The sequence below is a fragment of the Thunnus albacares genome, chromosome 11 (genome assembly GCF_914725855.1).
Source record: "Thunnus albacares chromosome 11, fThuAlb1.1, whole genome shotgun sequence".
Classification (NCBI taxonomy): Eukaryota; Metazoa; Chordata; class Actinopteri; order Scombriformes; family Scombridae; genus Thunnus; species Thunnus albacares.
In genome coordinates, this window is record NC_058116.1 from 11,960,872 (window position 1) to 11,986,360 (window position 25,489).

The 25,489-nt window shown below is 40.2% G+C and overlaps 2 protein-coding genes across 3 annotated transcripts; both read right to left on the minus strand.

Annotated features, from left to right (window-relative positions):
- Nucleotides 1-7,144: 7,144 nt before the first annotated feature.
- nxpe3 (neurexophilin and PC-esterase domain family, member 3) lies at nucleotides 7,145-19,331 on the minus strand. 2 transcript variants are annotated; one of them, XM_044365498.1, is made up of 6 exons: nucleotides 17,427-19,331; nucleotides 14,440-14,619; nucleotides 11,697-12,478; nucleotides 8,953-9,023; nucleotides 8,618-8,839; nucleotides 7,145-8,535 (listed from the first exon to the last, which is right to left on the minus strand). In XM_044365498.1, the coding sequence occupies exons 2-6, from the start codon at nucleotides 14,530-14,532 to the stop codon at nucleotides 7,970-7,972; spliced, it is 1,734 nt and encodes a 577-aa protein (XP_044221433.1). In that variant the 5' UTR covers nucleotides 14,533-14,619; nucleotides 17,427-19,331; the 3' UTR covers nucleotides 7,145-7,969. The 2 variants fall into 2 exon arrangements, with proteins under 2 accessions (XP_044221433.1, XP_044221432.1); XM_044365497.1 differs by lacking the exon at nucleotides 17,427-19,331 and adding an exon at nucleotides 15,291-16,381.
- Nucleotides 19,332-19,428: 97 nt separating this feature from the next.
- cep97 (centrosomal protein 97) lies at nucleotides 19,429-25,448 on the minus strand. Its single transcript, XM_044365495.1, has 11 exons — nucleotides 24,956-25,448; nucleotides 23,571-23,713; nucleotides 23,263-23,421; nucleotides 23,018-23,119; nucleotides 22,777-22,890; nucleotides 22,475-22,641; nucleotides 22,212-22,376; nucleotides 21,871-22,049; nucleotides 21,029-21,683; nucleotides 20,835-20,910; nucleotides 19,429-20,637 (listed from the first exon to the last, which is right to left on the minus strand). The coding sequence occupies exons 1-11, from the start codon at nucleotides 24,990-24,992 to the stop codon at nucleotides 20,116-20,118; spliced, it is 2,319 nt and encodes a 772-aa protein (XP_044221430.1). The 5' UTR covers nucleotides 24,993-25,448; the 3' UTR covers nucleotides 19,429-20,115.
- Nucleotides 25,449-25,489: the final 41 nt, after the last annotated feature.

Below are 25,489 nucleotides of genomic sequence, written 5' to 3' on the forward strand. Positions count from 1 at the left end.
TTTTTAACAAAATCGTGGAACTTTGTCATTTTTAAGGATATGCAACTACATTCAAGCAGTTATTTGATGTTGTGTCTGAACAGAGATAACTTCTTTGAAAAAGCAGTGTATAACTGAACCTTTTGTGTCCCATTATTTTTTTGGGATGGGGAGGACTGCTCCCAGCTGGTGGACTCTTGAACTGTCTTAAGTCTTATGTATGGCCTGCATGCATGATTTCATGATTTCTTTCCAACATGTGTTTTGACAGGAAACAGAGTAAAGTAGGAAGGAAGCAGCTACAACATTGTCCAGCTTGTCTGTTTATCCTGTCTCAATTCACAATTCTTTCATCAGTTTCCATCCGCTTGCTCTTGGATTACTGATTAATGAGGAGATCAAGTCAAGGATATTCTCTTTTTTCCTGTGACAAACTAGATTTACTTGGTGAATTTGCTTCTAGTATTGTACTTTTGGTTTGGGGCTGTTTTTCTTGGCCCTTTCGTTCCACTTGCTATAAAAATAAAGTGGATCATGTGGCAGAACGGGAGAAAAACCCTGTAGTCATGTTCAAAAAATCTTGCAGCAAACCTTTCCAGAAGAGTGGAATCTGTTGTAGCAGCATGTTCATACCTGTAATGTTTGGATGTCCACATACATGGTGTATTCAAATACATTTTTAAGTGAAGGAGCTGGTTGTTACTGTGAGTGCGTGGATGCTTATTTTTATTATGTGTTATCACATTTTCAAGAACAATATACTCTGTGACACAGAAATAATGGGCAAGAATGTTTTCATTAATCAAAAGTTTATTGAAATAATCGTTGTGGTGTTTCATTTGCTAAATATTCATGCCATTTTGACAAGTGTAACATCAGCAACTGCCACTGTAACAAAAGTAAAGGTAGCGGATGGTGCAGGCCCACTCACTACACATGTGCATTGTAAGAATTTGTTCTGTTAAAAATGAATATTACAATATATTCACAATATGAAGCAATGACCACAATCAAATCTGTTCTATTCCTCACATTATGAATCAAAACTTTTAAAGACATAAATATCACATTTTTCTGTACCTCCAGAGAAAGCACACACATAAATGAAGTCATTGTGCTTTTTAATATCTAATCAGTGGTTTGAAGACCAACAAATGGTTTCCTCTGCATTAGCAGCAAAGTAAATGTCTTAACACCCATCCAAGCTCCCAACAGATGCTAGTAAACAAAATTTTTCCATATGATTTGCAACACATGGCTGACTCAGCAATGTGATGCCATCATAACAGATATTTATTTAGAGCTGCAGCCACTGAGCAGCAGTTCCTGTGCAATATGATGAATGTCGTCTTCCCCACATCAACATTTCTGTACCTTTCTTTTGCTCAAACTACAGAGGTGTGCAATATGAACAAAAATCAATATGGCAATGATACAACTTATTTATCCATTACCTAAATAATAAATTGACAATACATTTAAAATATCTTCAGCAAGGATATGATTTATATATAAAGATAAACAAAAAATGAATGAATTCCATGTTTTTTAGGTACAAGCTTCTTTTTATTTTGGTCAGTGTAGCCTGACTCATGTAGAGTTAATACACTCTTCGGTGATAGTTTGAAAACCTTCCGTCTACATGAAGACACACCTTGTAACAGTTGAAACAAATTTAAATCTCAATGGTTCTTTCACTTGATTAAATAAAAGAAAAATGAAAATGCATTATATTCTACACACATGAGAAATAGTGACTGAGACTGATCAGTTACTCTTCATGTCACCATCGTAACAGTTTGGTCAAACTGCACCACAGGCTTCGTGATCAGAAGAACTGTCATAAACAAAGCGTCATTTAAATTAAAACCTGACAGTATTTAACCCCATATTGTACAATTGTATCAGCATACAATTGTATGTGGATATATCACCAAGCTCCAGCTCAAACCATGTTTTCCTGCTTGAATTAGAGCATGACAATGGCTTACAAATAGTCTTGAACTTTAAACCTTTTAGGAAAGCACACACTTGACAATAGCAGATGCTGTCAAAAATGACAGCAACTCAGCTCTTACAAATGAGGACGGGATCTCTGAATCGCCTGGCTCTAATCCTTATCAGGGTCAGACAGAAGTAGGCAAAAATAGGCACATTATATCTTCATATCACACAGACCTCATTTCTCAAAAAACAACCATCGCTCTCCTCTCAAATCTTCACTGACTGACTGATGAAAATGGGACAACATACAGTATGTGATCATGTTAAATTAACCCTCAAATGTCCATATAAAACACCTAGGATTACAATTGAATATAGAAAGAAAATGATTTCTTAGTGATAGAATGTAACTATTAACACAAAAGGGTATTCTTAGAAATGAATGCAAAGGCCAGGCCTCAGATCAACACACACCACTGCCAAAATTTGACATGATCTGAATAGATTTGCCAAAACCATGTGAAATTTGGAGAGCCTGAAAGAGGCATACGCCACGTCCCACACAAAAGTTGCGCTCTATAAAAACAAATTTGGCGGGAGAATGTGCACATGTAAACTCTGCCCCATGCATACAAACATTTTGGAGACAGATGGTGATCATCATCATCTCTTGAGTTCGCTTTGGATGATCTAACACAGCATGTCAATGAGCTAGAAATGTTTGCTCCAGCCTGCGTGAAAACAATTTCAAGCTAACGACTAAATTCATCGAACTGGAAGGTTGGAGCAGTCAGCAAAACCTGTGCATGTTTTATCATGTAGATAAAATTATACATTTGTGCCCTACTGCTTCAATCCTAACCAACTCTCAACAGTCACAACCTCCAACAGGGAACTCGTCAAAGGTGCCCCTTAAGCCCACTACTTTTTGATCTGGCCATAGAACCACTACGCAATTGTGTGCCATAGTCACCAAGATATTTCAGGAATTTGGAGGAAGGGAGTTGAACATAAGTGTCCCTCTATGCGGACGATCTTGTGCTTTTCATATCAAGCTTGGACACCTCCCTACCCCCCATGCTGCCATTGCTCATCCAATTCAGCCACTTCTCAGGATACAAACTAAATTTACACAAAAGTGAACTTCTCCTTGTGAATGGAGAGGCACTAACGTCAGAGTATACTAAGCTCCCTTTTAAGATTGTGAAAAATCAATTTACTTACCTCGGTATTACAGTCATAAGAAATCCTAAGTGTCTTTTTAGAGAAAATTTCTTTACTCTGTTAAATCATGCGAAATAGTGCCTAACACAGTGGTCACCCCTATCTACATCCCTGGTGGGCCAAATTAACTCCGTCAAAATGTATATTCTCTCTACATTTTTATATCTTTTTCAATCTAAACTAACCTTCATTCCTAAATCCTTTTTTGACTCACTAGACTCAGTTATCTTGTCCTACATATGGAAGGGCAAGTGCCGTCAACTAAATTAAGTCCATCTTCAAAAATCAAAAAGCAAGACATGGCATGGCACTGCCTAATTTCTGCTTTTATTACTGGGCGGCTAATATACGCTGTCTTATGTTTTGATCCAGCCTGTTCTCATTCCCAAATACCGACGCTTTGTCACACCCCTCAGCGTCTGACACCAATGCACAAGGCACTCTTTAGCGTCTGTACTCCAATGTAAATCCTTCCGCACCATTATTCGACAACATGAGACCGATGACATCTATATATATAAACCACAAATTTTCCCTAAACCTAGCCAAGTGTTTTTTGTGCCTAAACCTGATCAAGTGGTTTTTGTGCCTAAACCTAGCCGAGTGGTTTTTGTGCCTAGATCTGACCAAGTGTTTTTTGTGGGCCCCACTCACCCACTTTTTTCTTTTTCTTTTTAAATGGTGCAATTTGGTTCTGACTGCACACTGACAATCCCTACTCTTATCGATGCTCCTTATTGGTTTGGTTCTCTATTGAGACTCTTATCGGTTCTTTTTCATAACTAAATAATTGCTTTTTAAAAAGTATATTATTTTAAAAAAAGAATAAATTCAGAACAGCATTGGAATTTATTCTTATTTGAAATATAAATAAATGCTGTTTCTAGAGCAGCAACAGTAGTAACAATTTGCTATTAGCCGTGCTAGTGCTCTATGCTTGTGTAACACAAAGCGGCGGTGGATGAGACACTGTGGACAGACTATGGTTTTTTAGACCGTAATAGAGGTAATACACACTAAAACGTGTTTTTTGAGCTGTAAACTAAATTATATGACTGTGCTGTGATGAAACACATCAATGCTGTGTTAATATTGACACTGACACCACATTTATGAAAAACAAAATCTGCATTTCATGGGTTGAAAATGGCTCAACGTGTCATCTGCTAATTAAAATCAGCCCTGAAAAGGCGGGGCCAATGCTGACGTAGAGTCGACCGTTTCATAGTTCTCTACGTCATGAAATGTATATTAATGGTAGAATGATAACGCCCACCTCCCCCAGCCCTGTGCTCATTTTCAAATATATACTATATACTTTCAGCTTAAGAAGCTAACGGCAGCTACAGAACTGCAGGGCGAGATGTGAGGAGGATTTCTGTTGTTTTTGTGGCCTGACTTCTGGCTCGTTTAAATGACCTTGAACTCCTGCCTCACACAGTTATGCTCCGTCCAACGCCCACCGCCTGTCCCCCCTCAGCCCCTTGCCTACTTTTTAGCATTTTTCAAAATTATGCAGTGGGTGGAGTTAGGCTCAGACCTAGGGGTGCAGTTATACCAAGGATTATAGAAGCACAAGAGATGAAATTCTGGTGCTTTTTTGACAACCACTGTTGGATGGCACTGCTGTAGCACTGCCGCCATTTTGGACGGAAAACGCCATCACATTTACTCAAATTCATCACATCTGATGCACACAAAATCAGCAAATCTCACAGCCAAATCAGAAGTGCAATAGAAAATTTCTCAAAATAAGTCATCAGTAAATTGTATGACACTTAGACGGTATATACTAGTGATGTCACCATACTAGATTTACCACTGAAGATCCACTGCTCTCAGTACCTGATTTGATACTGGAAACCCCACTCAGGACACACTCCTTTATTTAAAAACTATATATAAACATTAAAAATTGAACAGAAACTTTTTGTGTTTCATTATTTAAGCATACAGGCTACATTAGAATAATAGTTACAAATTAAATATTGGCCTGTAGCCTTCAAGTAGAAAGCCAAGCAGCCCAAAAAACAGTCATTTCAAATTAGAGGAACTGTATGAAAATTCATTCTCTAACAACAAATACAACTGTGATTCTGTGCTCTCATTCTGGTTTGCAAATATGACTGAAAGTATTTCAGCATTTAAACAAACACGCTCCGTCTATATTAGAATAATAACACTGAGTTATAGCGTGATGAGGTGTTGATAATATTGATAACTAAAAACGCTGGTATTAGTATCATTTTCTAAATGCTGGTATTGATTTGATATCTATGTATCTATGGGATCTATGTATTGATTCTTGTGACATCCCTAAGTTTATCCACTTTGGTTATCCAGTTGTTTAGAAGAATGGTTCACAAACTGGGATCCGAAAACTGCAGGGATCCTCGAGAGGGCTGCAGGGGGTTCCCGGCAAAAGGACAAATAGATTAATTTCACTTTATTGACACAAAGTTAAAGGGATTGTATCTTCTTAGAGGGGATTCTTTCAGACAAAATCATCTCAAACATGGGTCTCTGGTGTATTGTGCATCTATTTTGGAGGCACTTAACTTGAAAAAGTTTGAGATTGCCTCGTTTCTGAAAATCCCAAGAGTGCTGGATTTTTCCATCTTCCATTTATGTCATATTGTGTGTCCTATTTATGTATTGCTCACTTTTTCCATCTCTGGGAAGAGGGATAAAAAGTTATGTTTTTATGTTATGTAACGTCTTTCAATTTGGAACGTGTAAATCTGAACCCATGATTTAAAAGTATTTGTTCTTTCATAAATGAAATTCTGAATGAATATTTTACAAATTTTTGCTCTGATTCTTAAATCTAAATGTAATGAATAAGTAAGTATGCATATTTATAATATTTTTTCAAGTTCAACACAGGCCATTCGGTAGAGGCATTGAAAATATGTTTGTTATATGTTTGTATTGTTTGTAATATTTGGTACCAATCCCTACAGAGAAATAAGTGCACATTAAATAAAATTTCCAGACCTTTGATTATTTTGGAGAAAATAGATGTATAAATCGATGCATATACAACTCTGGGAAGCCTGAACACGCATTGATGTCTGGAACAAGAAGCGCCTCTTTCCCTTGCCGTTTAATCGCATACAAAGCGAAAAAGCGGAAATGCAGTGGCAGGGTCAAATATTTTTTCACATTGGCAGCAACATAAACGGACAATGAGGGAAAAAATAACTCACTTTTGGACTTAAATCCATCTGTAGATGGAGCTCTTGCACCTATAGGTATCGAGCGCTTTAAGGATCTTTTTATCAATATCAGTTTTGCATCATTTGAACAACTTTCTGAAAAGTTTAACCTACCAAATACCCATATTTCAGGTATCTGCAAACCAGACATTTTCTCCACTATCAGGTAACAAATTTCCCAGAGGCACCTGATACAAACACCGCTGTTTCTTTGTTACAAAGGTTTAATATCCGCTATCTATGACAAGCTAGCAGGTATAAGACCTGCCCCTCTTGACAAAATTGAAACTGCCTAGGAGCAGGATTTAAACCTTTCACTGTGGGTTAATTAAATATCCCTATGTGCCTGTCACTGTCTGTTACAGTTACAGGTTGTGCAAAGGGCCCATGTGACCAAACTATCTCGTATTTACCAAGATGTGAATCCCTGCTGTGACAAATGTAGGTGAGGTGAGGCTTCCCTTATCTACATATTATGGACGTGACCTAGCCTGGAAAAATACTGGACGGATGTTTTCCAAACCTCATCCCTAATCCTCAATTTTGACCTAGAACTCAACCCTCTGGTCGTCATTTTTGGCACCACTGGAGAGGATGATGCATGCGTGAATCCAATCAATTGACGCACACTGTCCTTCGCCTCTCCTTTGACCAGACGTGCAGTATTACTAAGATGGAGGGATGCTGCCCCACCCACCCACGCTCAGTGGCTGATGGACAACATGTCCTGTCTAAACCTCAAAAAGATCCACTACTCAGTTTGTAACTCAAACAAAAGTTCCAAAAAAGTTCTAACCCCCCATACTTTTATTTATTTTTCTTTCTTTCTTTTCTAAATATAAAACCTGACTTCTAGCACCTTTCTGTATTACTCCAGGGACGAAATACCCTTTTTAAATTCCAGCTTGTAGATGGGGCTAGTGGGGGTGAGGGGCAATTGGGACAAGATTGCTCGATGTGCTCTTCTATCATGCATGTGCTCTTTAACCTTGAAATATCTGTTGTGCACTCTACAAAATTCCTGTGTATATTTTGCTTCCTTGTTTGCAATTCAATAAAAATATTCTTGAGGAAAAAGAATTCAAATTATGGTTGACGCTAGCAGTTAAAGTTGCAGGTTTTGTCTAAATAAACAAAACTTGTTTGACCTTTTGTCTGTTCTATGAGTTATGAGTTACACGCTGCAACAAATTTAGATTGTAGTTGATGTGTATCTGATGTTTTTACATGGCTCAGGGTGTAAGAGCACATTTTTAATACTGATCTGCCTGAGAAAAGATGTTGAAACAAGAACTCAGACAATAAGTCCGTACCTTTGGCAAACTAACAAATAAATATAAGCATAAAACAAACAAAAAAAAGTACCAACTGCAAATATGGCCGACTTAAGTAAAAATACTGAGTACCACACCCACAAATACTTTGGTAACATAAACAGATGGGGTAGTAACAATCGCTGTGCCAATGTCTTTGGCATTTCCAGAGCAAAATAGCTTTTGTGGGATGCAAAATGCAATGTAACAGGCAGGTAAACAGAGATTAAAACTAGCAGTCTGGTAAATCTCTCAGTACAGACAGTATTTAAAGGGTATGTCACAACTCTTCTATTTCTGTTGTCTCTTTTTCTTCTCTGGACAAATATAAGACAAAAACATGTCTATCATGTTCTTGACGATGGCTGGAGGTGGGTGGAGGGCGTGAGGGAGGTGGTGCGCTACACTCATTTGCCAGGCATCTACCTGCAGAACATTCAGTCCCTTGAACATGGCTCTGAGCACCCTGTCGAGCTGCAGGGAGTACCAGTCGCTGTTGTATAGGCTCACCTCTTGGTCCACGGCTTGGAGATTGGCTGAGCGGATCACGACGAGTGTCCCCGGCGCTCGGTCCATGAGTCGCACCAGCGCCCGTCGGATGTGACGAAGCCGTCGTATGTACACCTCCACAGGAAAGGTGCTGAAGTGGGCCCAGATACTGAGGACCACGACAGTGTTGGGGCCCCCAGACAGGCCGTCCAGCTCATTGGAAATGTACCGCAGCTCACTGGACATGACTGTGGAGAAGCGGATGGGAGGGCCGTGGCAGCGGTACATCAAGAGAATATTATGGGTGCTGTCCACCGCCATGAAAGGCCCAACGTTTTTAGGACTGTGTAGGTTGAACTCCTTTAATTCTGGGGAAAGTGGAATAATTTGAAGTTACAGTGGGAAAGACACACAAAATCCAAAATATAGAGTGTAAAACTCAAAACTCACCTGGTGCAGAAGCAATGAGGTACTCAAACCACTGCCTGACGGTAGAGTCTCCGTACATGTTGATCACCTTGTTCTTCAAACACTGAGTGATGGCAGATGATTCGTTAAACTGGCGCATTGTAACACCACCTAACGGCCTCCATGAGTCCTCGTAGTAATATCCGGACGGTGCTAGCTTAATAGGTTCTGGATTTATACTGCTGCTTTCTGCGTCTACTTTATCTGATACAAAGCGAGAAACGTTGCAGACAAAATTAATTTAATAGAATAAATCAAAGCATGCACAAACTGTGAAATGACACACAAAACTACACATATGAGGGTGTGAGGTATACCTGTCCTTGAAGGCACCACATTGATCCTGTCAGTTCCTGAAGCATGTATGGGAACTTTGATGTTTACACCACTAAGATTAAAGAAACAGAAGGGATCAGTGTTAAAACAGAATGTTGAAGGATAAAGCTAACAAAATACTTTATTATTGTTACTGTCAACAAATACCCCAAAAATGATAAAACCAAGAATATGTTGGACAAGAAAATGTCTCAATAGTTTCCAACTACCTGTATCCTGGCAAAACGGGTCACAAGCACAAGCAAATAGGTAAGAGCCTCCTATTGGATAATTACTGCATGGGTGATTATCTTTCAGCTGGCAACAAGTTATTTAATCCCAACTGATGCAATGAGTAGCTTCTCATTTCTTAAACAACCATGTCGAAAGACACATCCCGTGGTCGTGGAAAAGATGTTAGTCTGTTTGAGAGGGGTCAAATCATTGGCATGCATCAAGCAGAGAAAACATCTAAGGAGATTGCAGAAACTACTAAAATTGGGTTAAGAACTGGCCAACCCATTATTAAAAACTGGAAGGATAGTGGGGAACCATCATCTTTGAGGAAGAAATGTGGTCGGAAAAAAATCCTAACTGATCGTGATCGGCGATCACTTAAACGTTTGGTGAAATCAAATCGCAGAAAAACAACAGTAGAACTCAGGGCTATATTTAATAGTGAAAGTAAGAGCATTTCCACACGCACAATGAAAAGGGAACTCAAGGGATTGGGACTGAACAGCTGTGTAGCCCTAAGAAAACCACTAATCAGTGAGGCTAATCGGAAAAAAGGCTTCAATTTGCTAGGGAGCATAAAGATAGGAGGTCATGTGGTCTGATGAGTCCAGATTTACTCTGTTCCAGAGTGATGGGCGCATCAGGGTAAGAAGAGAGGCAGATGAAGTGATGCACCCATCATGCCAAGTGCCTACTGTACAAGCCTGTGGGGGTAGTGCTATGATCTGGGGTTGCTGCAGTTGGTCAGCTCTAGGTTCAGCAACATTACGTGCCCAAAGAATGAGGCAAGCTGACTACCTGAATATACTGAATGACCAGATTATTCCATCAATGGATTTTTTCTTCCCTGATGGCATGGGCATATTCCAAGATGACAATGCCAGGATTCATCAGGCTCAAATTGTGAAAGAGTGGTTCAGGGAGCATGAGACATCATTTTCACACATGGATTGGCCACCACAGAGTCCAGACCTTAACCCCATTGAGAATCTTTGGGATGTGCTGGAGAAGGCTTTGCGCGGTGGTCTGACCCTCCCATCATCAATACAAGACCTTGGTGAAAAATTAATGCAACACTGGACGGAAATAAATCTTGTGACACTGCAGAAGCTTATCAAAACAATGCCACAGCGAATGAGTGCCGTAATCAAAGCTAAAGGCGGTCCAACGAAATATTAGAGTGTGTGACCTTTTTTTTTTTAGGTGGCGACTTTTCTTTTGGCCAGGCAGTGTATGTAGTCTAATTTTTCAAGGCTCAGTGTTTCTTACATCAGATGGGCACTGTGATTTTTAGAAAACATTACTTAAACGGGAGTAAATAGTGTATTTGTTGAGGACTATCTTCAGCCATGGATTTGGTGATCTATAGAGTATTTGCGACATCAGGACAGTGTAGTTGTGGGAACAACTATTAATAAACAACAAATTCCATGTTCATTAAAATAAAGGAACATGACACTCAGTGCAACGATGTGGCTCGCTAATGTTTTAATAGTTTTTGCAAAATTAAGCTCTATAGCTCAGAGTGAAGGAGGTTTTGGCTACACAGACAATACTTAAAGTCCCTATATTTAGCCCTGTTTGCAGTCAATAATATAGTCAGCATGTTTTAAAATATATTGTTTAACGTTTTGTATCATTAGAATGAAGAAAAAAAGTCTTTGGGGAAATATCAGAAGTGCTCTTTTTTGTCTCGACCAGCTGGGGGGGCGTGCCAGTGTCCGTGTTTGATTGACAGTAGCGGGCAAGCTTCAAGTGTTACACCATAGGAAACAGAGACGAAGTAAACTAACCGCTGTAGCTACAAGTTATGGACATACAGTGTGTCGCTAACAGGGATTTTGAAGAGCAATGACTAAACCAGCATCTAACAAAGTGACATTTTCATAAGTTAACATGTGCTGCAGCTGCGTAGCTAATTAGCTATCTAGCCTGATAATTGACATTAGTAGTGCACTTTTCTTCAGTGTTTGTTTGGTGTCTCATTCAATTAGCTAAGGTGCAGACGTGCAGAACGTGAAATCATGAAGTTGGATAAGAAGGAGGCTTCAGCAGGAAATGTGTGTTGTTGTTCAGTCTGTGGTTCTTGTGTTGTGTAGCAGGATTTTATCAGGCTCAGTGTGACAATCGCCCCATTATTGTTATTCATGCCAGATTTGATTTGGAGAAATTAGGACTCCAGCAATGTAAGCCGATGGAGGAACTGTATTTTATCAAATTAATTCAAAACTATGGGCACCATCATGAAATCAAAGAATTTAATGTATTAATTTCTCCCTTTTGGTTTCTGATTATTTCCTCAAAGGAAAACACAGGACAAGTGATTTACAGAGCAGGGGAATGCTATTTATTTCAATTGGACTAATAGTGGGATCAGTTCATTTTTAGTTTTGAATTTTTTTTCATGTTATTTGTTCACAATAAGAAAATAAAGAATATCACTAGATTTATCCTTTAACAAACACATATGTCCAATTACCACATTTTCCTGATCCTATATTATACAAACCTCTGGAAGAGCAATGCTTCCTTGTTGGTGATGAGGTGCTTCAGGTAGCCTCCCTTGGCGTGGTTGATTCTGGTGTCACAGCTGAGCATCTTCGGCTTGTAGCAGTACCAGGGCTCACCTGTGTGAAGGTCTGTGTAGTTGCACAGGGGCTGCTGGTCGGGGGGCAGGCACATGTTACACACAGTTGTTTCAGAAAGGAAGCCTAAGCGAAATAGGCTCTTGAAAAACACCCGATCAGGTCGTTCCTCCCTCAGCCGTCGCAGCACAGTGACGGCCTCGCTGGAGTGCACCATCGTGATCTCAACCTGTGCAGACCCCACCCAGAGGAGTGGGAACAGAACAGAATAAAATCCATTCTTGTGGTCCAGCACAATCCCCGCTACACCTGCTCCAAGCTCCGGGGAGTGCAGTCGAGCCAAAAGGAAATCCCCGCCGTAGTGCTTGGGTTGACCCTGGAAGTCATGCATTTGGACGAGGACCTCAAGCTGGTCACCCACATGCCACTCCCGTCCTGCTTTAGTGGGGAGGATGGCGAACAGGCTGTGCACAGGGTCACTCGTGCGGCGCAGAGCAATTGGTGTGGAGTGAGACGGTGGCACAGGCCAGGCGATTAAGTCCAACAGGTAGCGCTCCTCCAGTTCATCTTCAGGGGAGGGTTTCAGGCCCAGATGTGCACAGAAGGTGCGGCTGTGATTAAAATTAGGGATACCCACCGGGATGAAGGATGATTGGATCCTGCTCTGGAGCTGGTACAGGGCTGAAATTGTGTGGCAGTTCCAGTTCTGAGGAGACAGACAGAAGAGTTAAGTTGTGCTGGAGGAATAAGCACCGTCAACTATGACTGGCAAACAAAAATGCATTAAAAAAATGCAAATTAATGTAATACAGAGGTCTGGTGGATTATTGCAACAATAATGGAACCAAATACTTTGAGTGCATTTCAAGATGGATCTTCTTGTGTTACTACTTGGGCTACCCTATAAAATAAATAAACAATTGTAAAAAAAAAAAAAAAAAAAAAAACTTTTGCATAATATCTTATCTTTTTGATGATGGATCAGTGACAAGCACAGAGTTAAATAAGAAGAACACAGATCTAAACATAAAGGTCAGTTTACTCTTTTTCTGTGGCTCTGGAGGAGGTTTTTTTTTTCCAAGTCTGAGAAAATGACAAAAACAGCACCTGATGACATCATCAGGGTTTACAGTATTTTTAAAACAGATGTTTGTGATTGGGACAAACAAAAAGAATGTCTGAACAAACAATCTACAAGTGTAAATAACAACATCCAGATAATCAGAGTAACGTGTTGAAGTTCAATTTTTGTCATGCTATGGAATTTGCTTTATGCAATTACTTCACTTGAAAGTTACAATTCCCCATTATTTGCATTTAGAACTACCCATGTTACTGAATTACACTGTTTTGCACACCACTTTCACATTGTAGTAATGTTAGTAGGCCACACAATAGTTATTGTTTATGTTATTTTGGTATTTAAACACACAATATGTAATTTTATGCCACTAGGCGTCTCTCAATCAAAACAATAACAAAAGACGGAGTTTGATGACATCATGACGTAGCGTGGGATCATTATTTTGTTTTGAGGTTAAGATTCCTTCAGTGTTCATCGTTCAGGAGGTTTTTACAGGGAGCTGAATTATCTGCAGAGGTCTCGTCCTCTCCAAAAGAAACAGACCTGGTGATTAAAACCAGTAAAAACAGTGAATAAAGCAGTTTCACATTAAAAATCAGTGTTTCTCTGACACTGTTTGGCGGACACAGGACGGAGGGGCTGTGAACTGAGCTGCACCTAATGTTTTCTCAGCTTGTCTCTCTGATAACTTAAGATCCAGACGAAATACTAATTAAGTGGATTTAGTGCACCTTTAATTGAAACTTCTGACAAAGGTGTTTGAAATCCTATCTTAAATATGTGGACCCGGGTCTTACTTCCACCGTGCGGCTGGGCTTCTTTTTGTGACTCTGAATTGTTACCCAGCAACATATTTATTTGCCTGCCTGATATGATTTTTCTTACGCAATCCTATCAAATGCGCTTGACCGCATGTAAAAAAAAAAGTATCAGACACAAATTATTATTATTAATAGATATATGACACTATTTTTGGTTTTGTTATCTGTTTCTTCCTATATCTATTTTAAATCTGGATTTAGTGGGATGGTTCTGTTAAGAATATGTATTTTTACTTGGACTTTGTTTTTTTTCTAATTTCTATATTTCAGTTCAGTTGTGTAGAAAGCTTTTGTACTATGTGAAAACACAGGTAAATTATCATTTTATCCATTACCCTAAACAGGTTATTGAGGAAACACACCACTTCAAACTAGGGCTGGGCGATATGACCAAAATCTCATATCCCGATATAGGTAATTTCATATCCTGATAAGGATACCTATATATCACATTTTACAGTGTGTGCAGCGCAGCAGAGTAGAGACAGACAGGGGTGGAGAGCTGACAACTAAACCCATTATGTAACTGTAAGTGCAATAAAAGCTTCGAGATTAAAAAGCCAAGATTTTTCAATGTAATCTGCGCAAAAGATGGACTGACTCCAAATGACGAAAAATACTGCCGTAAAGAGTGTGATTTGCGTCACAATGATACAAACGATAGAGCATAATATGAAGACATTTTTCTCTCATCACACGATATATATCGTCATAACGCACAGCCCTACTTCAAATCCATTTGTATAATGCGTCTCTCCTCACCTCCACGGTGTGGATGTTGCATAGCAGGAAGATGAGGCCAGACAGGGCTAAGAAGAGGAAGATGAGGGCATATTTGGATAGATTTCGGCACATGGTGACCTCCTTCTGTCTCCCATGATCATCCCTGTTTCACGCTCCGCTGTCACCACGGTGACGATGGCATCGTTTCGCCCTCAGCACCTGATGTAGAGAAATGAACGCTGTCAACGAGACAGGATGGAAAAACACGAAACTGACACATTTTCAGCTTCAACAAAGGGACAATTCATGTTTATGTATTGCAAGCGAAGAGAAACAATCATACAGGTTATTCATTTTGAAGGGGGCCAGTTGTGCTGCTGGTGTTAAATTATAAGGAGACAATATCTATACGGTGGGGTCTCTACTCTAGTTAGGCTGCCTCAAACCCAAGCCGGCAGCTAACTGCTATTTTTGTCTCACCGACAGTCCAATAGCCACAGCATATTGGAAAGCAGTGCTTTATTTTGGCATTTCTTCGTGTGTTTTTTTAAATTGTTGCCGATTCATTTTCTATTGGTGGACTAATCGACCAACATCCATGCTTGGAAATGTCTTCAACTTGGAACAAACTGATTTAACAGCCTTACAGACAGAGTTATAGTAATGGCAGTGGTTAACATCCAACGTTACTCGGTACATCTAAAGCAAATCCTCCATCTTTAGACATCAGTAACAGTCAGCTGCGACGACGCAAGAGCCAACAACAAAGGGACGGAGGATAAAATTCAATATTATACTCACTGCTGTATAATACCGTTCATTTAACAGACATAACCCACGGCTAGTGGGTGCAGGTGTGATTGGTACCCAGCAAATGCTCGCCTACTTACATTAACATGTCATATTATCATCATGTCGGACCGTTGGACAGACGCTGAAAGGTAATGACTCTACCGGGCAGGGCAGGCCAGCCGGTGAGGTAGCAGAGCTTTGGCCGGAACATCAGAGCCAGCCCGGTGGACGGACGGCAAGAGTCTCCTGTTTGTGATGTCCTGCAGGGAGGGCGGGGTATGGTAACCCCAGATTTGTGGAAGATCTCGCGAGAGTGATCATTTTAACCCAAACCATCTTTCCCGAACCCCCTTTAAGAATGAGTTTCCATACATTTTTCCCATCCATGATTTTTCCTGACAGACCTTTCCCTACCCCCAACCAAGAGTTTTGTGCCTAAACCTAACCAGACTTTAACTACAGCATTGTCACATCATAAAATATAGGCATTTTGTACAATGACAAACAACGCACACAACGAATCTCGCGAGAGCAGCGGCTTTTTATGCAATTTGTATGTTTGCTCTTTTTGCGATAAAATTTCAAGCAAAGGAAAATAATGCGATTTTTTAAACTACTACCAGTGAAGAGTCATATGTAATTGTAACCGATTAATACAAATATAGCCTTGTTATGAATTTCATCTAATCATTCCTGTTTATTATTTTTGTTCTGTTGGATCTGCATCTCTTACCCGTGTCATTTGAAGTGTGTGTATGTGTGTGTGTGTGTGTGTGTGTGTGTGTGTGTGTGTGTGTGCGCGTGCGTGTGTACAACGTAATTACGTCGGTGTGTGCACGCATGCACAACTGACAGAGAGGTAGTTTAGGCTGCGTAAACTGAAACTCCCTGATAACTTTTTTATGCATTTGATGTGATGCTAACGTTATCTAATGGTTGTGTCTTGTTCTATGTCATATCAGTTCTATTCTATGTAAATCATGTCAATATTTGAGATCGCTAACCATAGTTTTTTAATTAAAGTAGATTTGGAGAAATTGAGCGACCGTTAGAGTGCCGGTGTGGTTGATATGGTAACACTATAGTGCTGTATGTTATGTAGGCCTAGTTATAAGAAAATCAGACTTCAATGTGGATCGATATTGTGTATGTTTATAATTGTTACAGTAATGAAATATGGGTCTTGGTCATGGTTACTATGTGTTTAATTATAATTGATTAATTATTTATGTGATAGGTTTTGTTTTTGTTTTTATTGATTTATGCTGCTATGTCTATATATGTCTATGAAATTGAACTTCACAGTATCTAATAGTTGTTATAATTTTGTAACTGTAACTTGGCAAAATAGGAAAGCTCTATCCAGCCAAGCAGAAACACACACACCACCAGATGTTTTGTTATTTTGCATATATTTCACCAGAGATTGCTACTAAAGACCTGAGACCCAGAGCCGCCACCTGCCTCTCAATTGAAAACGCCCAGAACAACGCAGAACATACAACATATCACAGAAACAACTATATTTCAGTGCTATTTTTAAATTTATTTTCTGAACGTGAGAACCATTTGCTCAAATTATATTAAAAAAGAAAATACTGCACTTGAGTTCCATATATAAGCATTTATTAAATAAACTGTAACCTCAACATTAGCACTAAATAAAATGATAATGCTGTTAAAATAAATCCATTAACATAAAAATATTGTTTATTTCCAAAGTGCCAATTTTTATGTTCAAGGTAGATTATGTCCATTTTGAATGGAAACCAAAGGCATAGTGCAGGTTAGATGAAAGACAAAGTGTAATCTCTTAGAGCTGTAGGGGTGTTTAGGCTACAACTCATGTATGAAACTACAGTTCAGTGTCATACTCCATTGGCCATTCATCATGCGGAAAAGTTGCATTTAGCATAATTGCAAGCTCTCGCAAATATTGTAGATAAATTTTGTAATATATTGCAATCACAAAATCACCCTCTCAGAAACCTCAAAACAGTCTGGATGGATCAGTCTTGCTGCATTCTCTGGAAGCCAAAGTGGGTAAAGGAGAAAAAAAGGGGGGGCATTTGGACTCTGAAGCCTCTAAAATTGTGTATGAAAGCCCTTTTCTCGACAGGAACATGCATAAAGAGGAATAAGAATAATTAAAATAGAAGTTCTGATCTCATGATTATGTATATTTTATCATTTTATTGTGCGTTGACATAGGAAAACCCCTCCCCCAGACTTACCAGGCGGGTGGTTCTGTCCCAGTCTGGTTCTATGTCCCTCCACCAGTCCACCAGATGCCCTCAGACTTTTTTCCTGTTTGTTGAATTGGACTGAGTGGCAGTAAGACCTTGAAGTTTGCTTTTACACGAGTAATTTTCTTATGGTAATGTGACCAAGAGACAATGCGCAAAAGTGAACTGAAACTCAGAACAACTCAGTCTCACCTCTATTCATGTTATTACATGCAAGCCAATTCCTCATGTGGCCTACTTTTCTCTCCACCCTTCTCTTCACATCCGCCCTACATCCGTCTTGTTAGCTCTGCCCTGCTTCCAGTGTCTGCCCTCCTGTTTTGCCACTTGTTTCTTGTTGTTTCATCAGTTCAGTTTGTATTTAAGTCCTGGTTTTCAGTTCAGTCTTGTTGGATCCTTTAATCTGTGCATCGTTCAGTTTTGTTTTGTTTAGTTTGGTTCAGTTTGGCTGTGCCAGCATGTCCTGGAGCTGCTGCTCCTGCGTCCTGCATTTGGGTCCATCTCCTGCTGCTTCTTGAAAGTGGTCAACTAACTGCCCAGGGGCCCCGACCCCCGAGTTTGCTCCATATCGTTTGAGTCTACATACTTCTATTAAGCGCAGATTTATTAGGAACTTGCACCAAAGTATAATATCACCTATGACAGGTCCTCCACCTTCACTCTGTGTCAAAATCTAGTTTCAAGACGTGAATTGTTTTAGTTTATATTGTTTTAATTTGTTTTGAAGTTGTGTTTTATCAATCTGTACACAGGAAACCTATGGCAAGCTAGTATTAGTCCATCGTTGGAGTACTGTAAGGCTGCAACCAATAATTATTTTCACTATCAATAGGTTTGACAATTTTTTTCTTTGATAATTGATTGTTCAGTATATAAAATTTCAGTAAATAGTGAAAAATACAGATAATTATTCCCTTAACAACTACTTGTTTTGTCTACTATTGTGGAAAACTAACAAATATTCACATTTCAGAAGCTGATACCAGTGATTTTTTTTTTGATGATTTATCAATTATTGAAATTGTTTCCAATGAAACTTCTTTCAATTGATTAATCACTGAATCATTTCAGCTCTAGAGTACTACCATATGTAGCGGGGGTCAATGGAGGTCAGTAGGGGCCCAACAACAAATATTTGCTGAGGTCCCATAGAAGTTTATCCAGCCATGCCCCTCCCTCTTCTCATAGTACTGTAATGATCAGGAACAACTAATAAATATCAATCAGGTCATAGTAGTCAACAAATTTCACCAAATACAATAAGTCAGAGGTTTGGGTATAAACTATACTGAAGTTGTTCCTCCATTTTCAACCTGCTGCTACTCTGTAGTGCTGAAACATTCGGTCGGTTGATATGTTACTTTAGCCACAGAGATGAATCAATTTTGGTAATTAAAAGACCATTTTTTTCACAGCAGACAGTTTGACTTTTCTTCAGTTTAAAAATCACAGGTGCACTTAACATCATGAATGATATGGATCTCGTCCATTTCAGTGCTCCAGTTCCAGGACCCTGGTATCTACTTTTCACAGCACATATTTTCACCTGTCAACACAGGAAAAGCAGAAGTGCAGTTAATAACATAAACAATGGCTGGATTCCACTTAGGTGAGCCAGTTCCAGGGCTCTCGTATTGTGCATGCTGACTCACTGACATGGCTTACTGGGGCAATTAATAGGATGGACCCATTGTTAATGTCATTAGTAACACCTGTATACTTGCTATGAAAAGTCAAAATATCTGTTGTCATGGGAATTTATCAAGTTTTGTGGTTATTTTAAAGAAAAGATTTGGAAATGCAAGGCGTTGCTTCATTCTTATCATATAAACGTCAGCATAATTAAGACATCACTGGGCTCTGGCTCTAATGGAACAAACTTGTTAATTTTTACATTTTATACACTGACAGATTCATTGACAACTTGATCAGGGAAGTAAGTGCTTAGCTCTTACAATATTTCAATACAATGTGAAATCAAATAAAAATGTTAAAATAATAATTGCAGATTTATTTACATTTTACTTAAGATAAAGGTGCTACAACATTTTTTCTGTTAGTCATCGGGTGATGTGACCTAAAGTTGATAAAAAACAGTTCAGCCAATTAAAACTGTATGTCACAGCAGTATGCTTGTATAGTATAGTCTCTTGTTACAAGTTCACTACATTTATCACAGCAACTACAAGTCAGATTTATTGCAGTTTATCACAAGTATTTGATGTAGTAGATATCAATAAAGAGAACAGGTTGTTACACCATGCCTGGTCTTTCCATCAATAGAGGTAGCAACCTACTAACGGTACGTTATCATAAAATAACTGCTTCCAAGTTACTCACACCTTCTGAAGCATCACAATCATTGTCTTTACACAGCGATGACTTGTCCATTAAATAAACCAACAGATCCAAGAGGTGAAGTATAAAAAAAAAAAAACATGAGTTACATTCACAGTAAGCTATCGTTTTTCAAGCCTGTCCTGGGCTCAGCTAACTACCCACAGACTTGATAAACAAAAGAAAGTAAGTGCAGTGTTATTTGAGATCTGGGTGACTAATCAAGGTAAGTGCATTTTTCAGACATGCCCAAGAAGGAGCAAAGCATCTTATTCCTAAAGTCAGTGCCAATTTACACACACTCAGTAGTTCTGTACAGGTGTTTTTTATATGCAGTTTTTCAGTGAGGGCCAGCAGTGGTTTCCTCCATTCTTTGCACCTCTGACTGGTTGTCTGCTGTCTTCTGCAGCGGGGGGCTGGGTTGTGCTGCTTTGCCAGGGGAGACTGGTGAGGAGGGTTGTGGTGTTTCTGTTCTATCACTGATCACCTCCTCAGCTTCCTCCTCCCTCTGCTGGACAGAGGAGAGGTACTGCTCCAGCAGGCTGCAGTCTGCGCTGTCCACACCATCGACCCCTCCAGCAAAGCCGCTACGAACGGGGCTCAGCGCTCGCACCGTCTTCAGAGAGTCTGCTGTCCCGCTGCTCAGGAAGCTGTCCTCCTGTGCTGCCTGCTGCTCACTTGTCGACTGGAAGCCGGAGTCTGGGAAGGAGACGTCTGTGCTGGCTGGGTTCGTGGTGCTGGATGCAACAGGTGGAGCCGCCTCACAGAGTCCAGGAGATGGGATCTGAGCTGGGGTAACAGCCTGAGAAACGCTAGCCAGCTGCTGCTCTACAGACTGCTTCCACTGCTGCATCGACTGGAGCTAGATGGGACGCACAGAAAAAGTGTCAAACTAATGAGGTAGCCACATGAATCATGTAGAAAGTTAGAGGGTTATGATCTACAGGAAGCCCTTTTTGTTTTTAAAGGAGACCAACATCTTACCACACAAATCTTGACTAATATGGTGAATTAAAATGGTGAATGTGTGCATGACAAAAAAAAAAAAACTTTGCTGACCTGTTTCCATAGAAACTTCACAGCCTCCTCCTGAACCAGCCTCTGTAACCTCTCCTCCTCATATTGCTTCTGCACTCTGCAAACAAATCCCATTTGCACCTTTTAGTACTTTGAGTCTTTGCAATTAATGTCAAAAATTCACCTACAACAAACTAAAACAGATTTTTTTTAAATGCTACTGGTTAGTCAATTACCTGTCAAGCTTTTCAGAGAGGAAGAGGATGTGTTCTTGCATCCTGCGTAGGCGGATTTCACTGCGGACCTCTCTGGCTGTTGGGTGACAACAGCGAGTGTACTGTCCCCTCCACCATGACTGTATTTTAACAGCTGCACTGTCTGCTTCCACCGAACTTGATTTAGTAGCACAACTAACAGCTTCCTTCTGTTTGGGGGCTTCTTTCATTTCTGCTTTACCAAAATCAGAAGATGTTTCTGCATCATTTTGTGGCGTGTTAACTCTGACCACCAGTGAGCCAGCTGGTGTGGCTGCACCAGAAACTACTTCTTCCTCCAGAGTCCCCTTTTTCTGCTTATCCGCTGGAGGCGAATGATGTGTCTTGTTGGTGCTGTGCTTTTTGGGCTGCGCCGGCTGCTTAGGGGCCAAGGAGTCAAGTTCAAATGTCGCTGTCTCGTCCTCGCTGTCAGAGTGAGTCTGCTGTGGCTCCAGGTCAGATGTGAAGGGGAGAAAGGTGGACTCTGAGGAAAGCATGCTGCTGTTGAGTTTATCCTCATCAGTCTGCACATCCTCCAAATAGATGTGCTCCTCTCCGAGTCTTGGGCTGCGTACTACTGGCATTGATGGATGGGACAAGTCACAGCTCACCCAGGTGTTAAACTGCACGACTGGCTCTGTACAAAAGTGGAGATACCAAACAGAGACACAAAGTTATGATGAAATAACACTGTATCACAAATGCCAGTGAAGAAAAACTATTACTCAATGGTTTTATGAGGCAGATTATTTTACTTAAAAAGCTTAAAGTTTAATCCTGAGTCAAGAAAACTGCCCCACAAAGTGATAAAGCAGCTATGTTACCTGTTTCGCAGGCTGATGGAACAGCAGCTGGTGATGCTGCAATCATTTTCTTCACCTCTCTGGCTCCCCCCTGTGGGACTGTATGTGAAGGACTGTGCTTCTCGACATCTAGTTGAGTTGGGCGAGGAGGGCTGGCACAGCCTCCGCGGGTCTCCTCTAACAACTGCCTCTGGTGAAACCTGAGAGTCAGAAATGTCAGTACAAACATGAGGTCATTCAAGTAAATACTTTTTCCATTAATAGGCATGTGTGTCTTGGTATCAAGTTTTTTTTTTTTGCTTCAGGTTTTGGAGCAGTGTTGTAGTGTGCTTTGAGACTTGTCTGTAAGTTTTGATTTATACCTCTGCTTATTCAAGATCTTCTCCAGTTTGGCATCTTCTGCTGTCTCCAGAGCCGGTGATGAGGTCAGAGGACAAACAGTGGCGAGGTACTGAACCAGTTGTACGTGCTGCCCTGGTCGATACGAACGACCTTTGCCCTGACTGTACAGCCACTCTGCTTTGAGGCTGCAATTAACAACGAGAAATAAGGTATTTGAATATTTGGATATTGTGTATTTATCTTATCTAAATGGCAAATTGCAACAGCACAGAAATGTACCTACCCTTCTTTCTGAGACACTACGTAGCCATCCAGGACCTTTAGGCTCAGACACCAACTCATTATATATGGCCGATAATCAAATCCTGGCAGTGAGGGAGTTGCCATAACACAAGGGTTGCTCATAATGGACAGCTGCTCCAGTTCATGGAGAGGTGACAGGTATGACACCTATGGAGTATTCAGAAGTAAAAGCAAGGGATGCAGGTAGGAAAAAAAAAAAAAAAAATCAGTCATTGAAAATAAGCCTCTACATAACTGAAATTGAGATCAGAGCTGCTGTATCAATTAAAGAAAAATAATTACTTCATTGAGATCTCTTATCTCATTTTCTGCCAGGGAGAGAATGGATAGATGTGCAGGTAGGTGGGCAGGAACAGTACGAAGTGTTGTAATGCTGTTTCCGTGAAGTAAAAGAGTCTGCAAAATTGACAGCAAATTAATCAAAGACACACATACGAGAAAACCGCCACTATAATATTACATTGTTAAAGGTTATATTAATTTGTTTAGGGCCACTTTTGACCTGAGAAACTCCAGCACTCACCTTTAATGCCACAAGTTTAGTCAGATCACCGATACTAGATATGTTATTGTCAGAGAGATCCAGGTGTTGAAGGGAAACACAGTTGTTGAGCTGCTCAATGACCTGTGTAAAACGTTTACAGTTCGTTAAACATTTAATATAAAACATGGGATGAAACTAATGGTTTTAACTATACATTGACATGTTTGTACATAAAAGACAAATGAAATATAAGTAAAGTGTGGGAGAACAGCTCCTTTCCTTACCTTAATATTGTTTCCAGACAAGTTAAGCCATTTGAGGTGTGGCAGATCTCTTAGCCCCTCGATGTAGCCGATACTGTTATTGGGAAGATTGAGGACACTCAACTCTGTTAGCCGAGACACGCCCATCATTCTCACCAGACGGTTACTGGCTACAGATAGCTGATGAGGGAAAGACAAAGACTTATGACGAGACATCAAATGAATAAATTGTTCATAGTATTTAATCACTTGTCACTATGCTGTAAGTCCAAGAATAAAGGTAGTGAAAACACAAGCAAGACAGCCTTAAGTTTAGACGCTTAACTAACCTGCTGGAGGCTTGGGCTCCTTTCTAGGTGGTCCAGTTTCATGATGTGGTTACGGTCCAGGATGAGAGTGTGGGTGTCCTCAGAGCAGATGAAATTGGGATCCAGCTTTTGCATACCCCGGGCGGAAAGATCCACCACAGGTCCTAGAAGGATAGAGATGAAGATGGATATTGAACAGACTGGAAAACCACCACAACTGTCATTTTGCTAATCACCATGGCTACATATCAGACTAGATACAAGAAGTACCCCAACACTGAATCAGAGCTCCCTTTTCTTTATTTGCTTGTGACGTTTTGACCAACTACAGGTTCTCCTCAGGCAAAATCAGGAAGACCTGTGGTTGGTCGAAACGTTGCAAGCAAATAAAGAAAAGGGAGCTCTGGTTCAGTGTGCAGGTACTTCTTGTATCTAGTTTAATTGTTTTTTGTATCCAGCACCTACCCCACTGAGGTCTTGTGGATGTGCACAAGACTACGTTGTTTTCATATGTATTAGATCATCTCATGAGGCAGCTACGCACATATACAGTAGACACCTTCAGTAAGCTGGGAGCAGGCTACTAATGTGGGCACCGCACACATTTTACACCTAACAGTTTACCATCATCAGGGTTATCTTGAGTTCGGTTTGAGGATTCACATATTTGACAGAAAACCTTTGCTATAAACTGGGACTGGTATTGAGTTTGAAAGATGAGGGGATTTAAAAGGGCAGGGAAGGTCTGATGAAAGATGCAGTTAGGCTGCATTATGGGAATTGTAGGAGTCAGCGTTTCTGACTCATTCTAAGGATGAAAAGTCAGGATATTTCAGCCTCTGATGCACTAATTTTGACAATTATTTTAATAACCTCTCTCTTGCAAGTACCCCAACTTTATGCGGTGCTAAATACCTCAAGAAAAGAGTGGTAGAGAGAATTACTCACATCTGGACATGTAACTAAACTTAAGAGATAACAGTTATTTTAAACAAATGTCTTTTGCTGGCTTTGTGCATTGGTTTTACCAAATGGTTTAAATGTTCATGGATGACTGGTATTGCTGGCATCATGGCAATCCAAAATCAGGAAAGCTGACTACCAAATGAAGATTAACAAAGACACAGAAGAATAAATACAATGCCACATAAGCTATGTATTTAGCTACGGTCCACTTTTTGCAATCTACCAAGACAAGGCGCAGAACATAAACACAAATGAGATGGTTTAATATTCAAATATGGCAAACTGAAGGTCTAGTTTTGATCTGCACCCTCTGACACACTTGATGTTAGACGTTAGCTAACGTTAGCTGACCTAGAAATAAACATACTTGCAACGGAGACAGTTAAACCTGCGTGAATCGTCGCTGTTTGTCTGACCTAAACATACAGCGGGACACTCACCTGCATTTGTATCAAAGCTTAAATCTGATACACCCATCCTGCCGCCTTAGACGACACCTTACGTTAGCCAGCAACTCTATTAGCTTGCAGACTGGTCTGTGAATGCAAAAAAGCGTCTGTCGCTTGCCAAGGATCGAATGGTTCAAACAGACAACTGGGGATTTTGGGAAGTGTAGTTCATAGCGGCTGTCTCCCTCATTGCGAAGTGGCGTATCTGTGGTTTGAAAAGACTACAATTCAAACTCATCGTCTGTGGCAGCGGCAGCGCGCTAAATGTTGTCGAAACCCGCCAGCCAGGATATATCAACGGGAAAGAAGTTATATTGTAATATGTGAGCTACACGAGACGACCTAGAAGAGGTGTCATCTAGTTTTTCGTAATATTATTTGCGTGATTCACCACTTTATTAGCGAATTATGAGGCAAGGAAGTATTGCTTGTACGCTTGTTGAGTGCTGATACGCTTGCTAGGCAACCGTCAGACTGTGACGTCACCCCGTGATGATTGGCAAAAGTATTAATTTGATTAAAATG

Excerpts from the sequence above, each read along its gene's own strand:
- cep97 (XM_044365495.1), bottom strand. The coding sequence starts at position 24,992 with ATGGGTGTATCAGATTTAAGCTTTGATACAAATGCAG. Across the intron at positions 23,422-23,570 it reads GGAGCCCAAGCCTCCAGCAG|CTATCTGTAGCCAGTAACCG; the intron begins GTTAGTTAAGCG and ends TTCCCTCATCAG. Across the intron at positions 23,120-23,262 it reads TGTCTGGAAACAATATTAAG|GTCATTGAGCAGCTCAACAA; the intron begins GTAAGGAAAGGA and ends CGTTTTACACAG.
- nxpe3 (XM_044365498.1), bottom strand. The coding sequence starts at position 14,532 with ATGTGCCGAAATCTATCCAAATATGCCCTCATCTTCCTCTTCTTAGCC. Across the intron at positions 9,024-11,696 it reads GAAGCATTGCTCTTCCAGAG|TGGTGTAAACATCAAAGTTC; the intron begins GTTTGTATAATA and ends CTTTAATCTTAG. Across the intron at positions 8,840-8,952 it reads TGTGGTGCCTTCAAGGACAG|ATAAAGTAGACGCAGAAAGC; the intron begins GTATACCTCACA and ends GCTTTGTATCAG.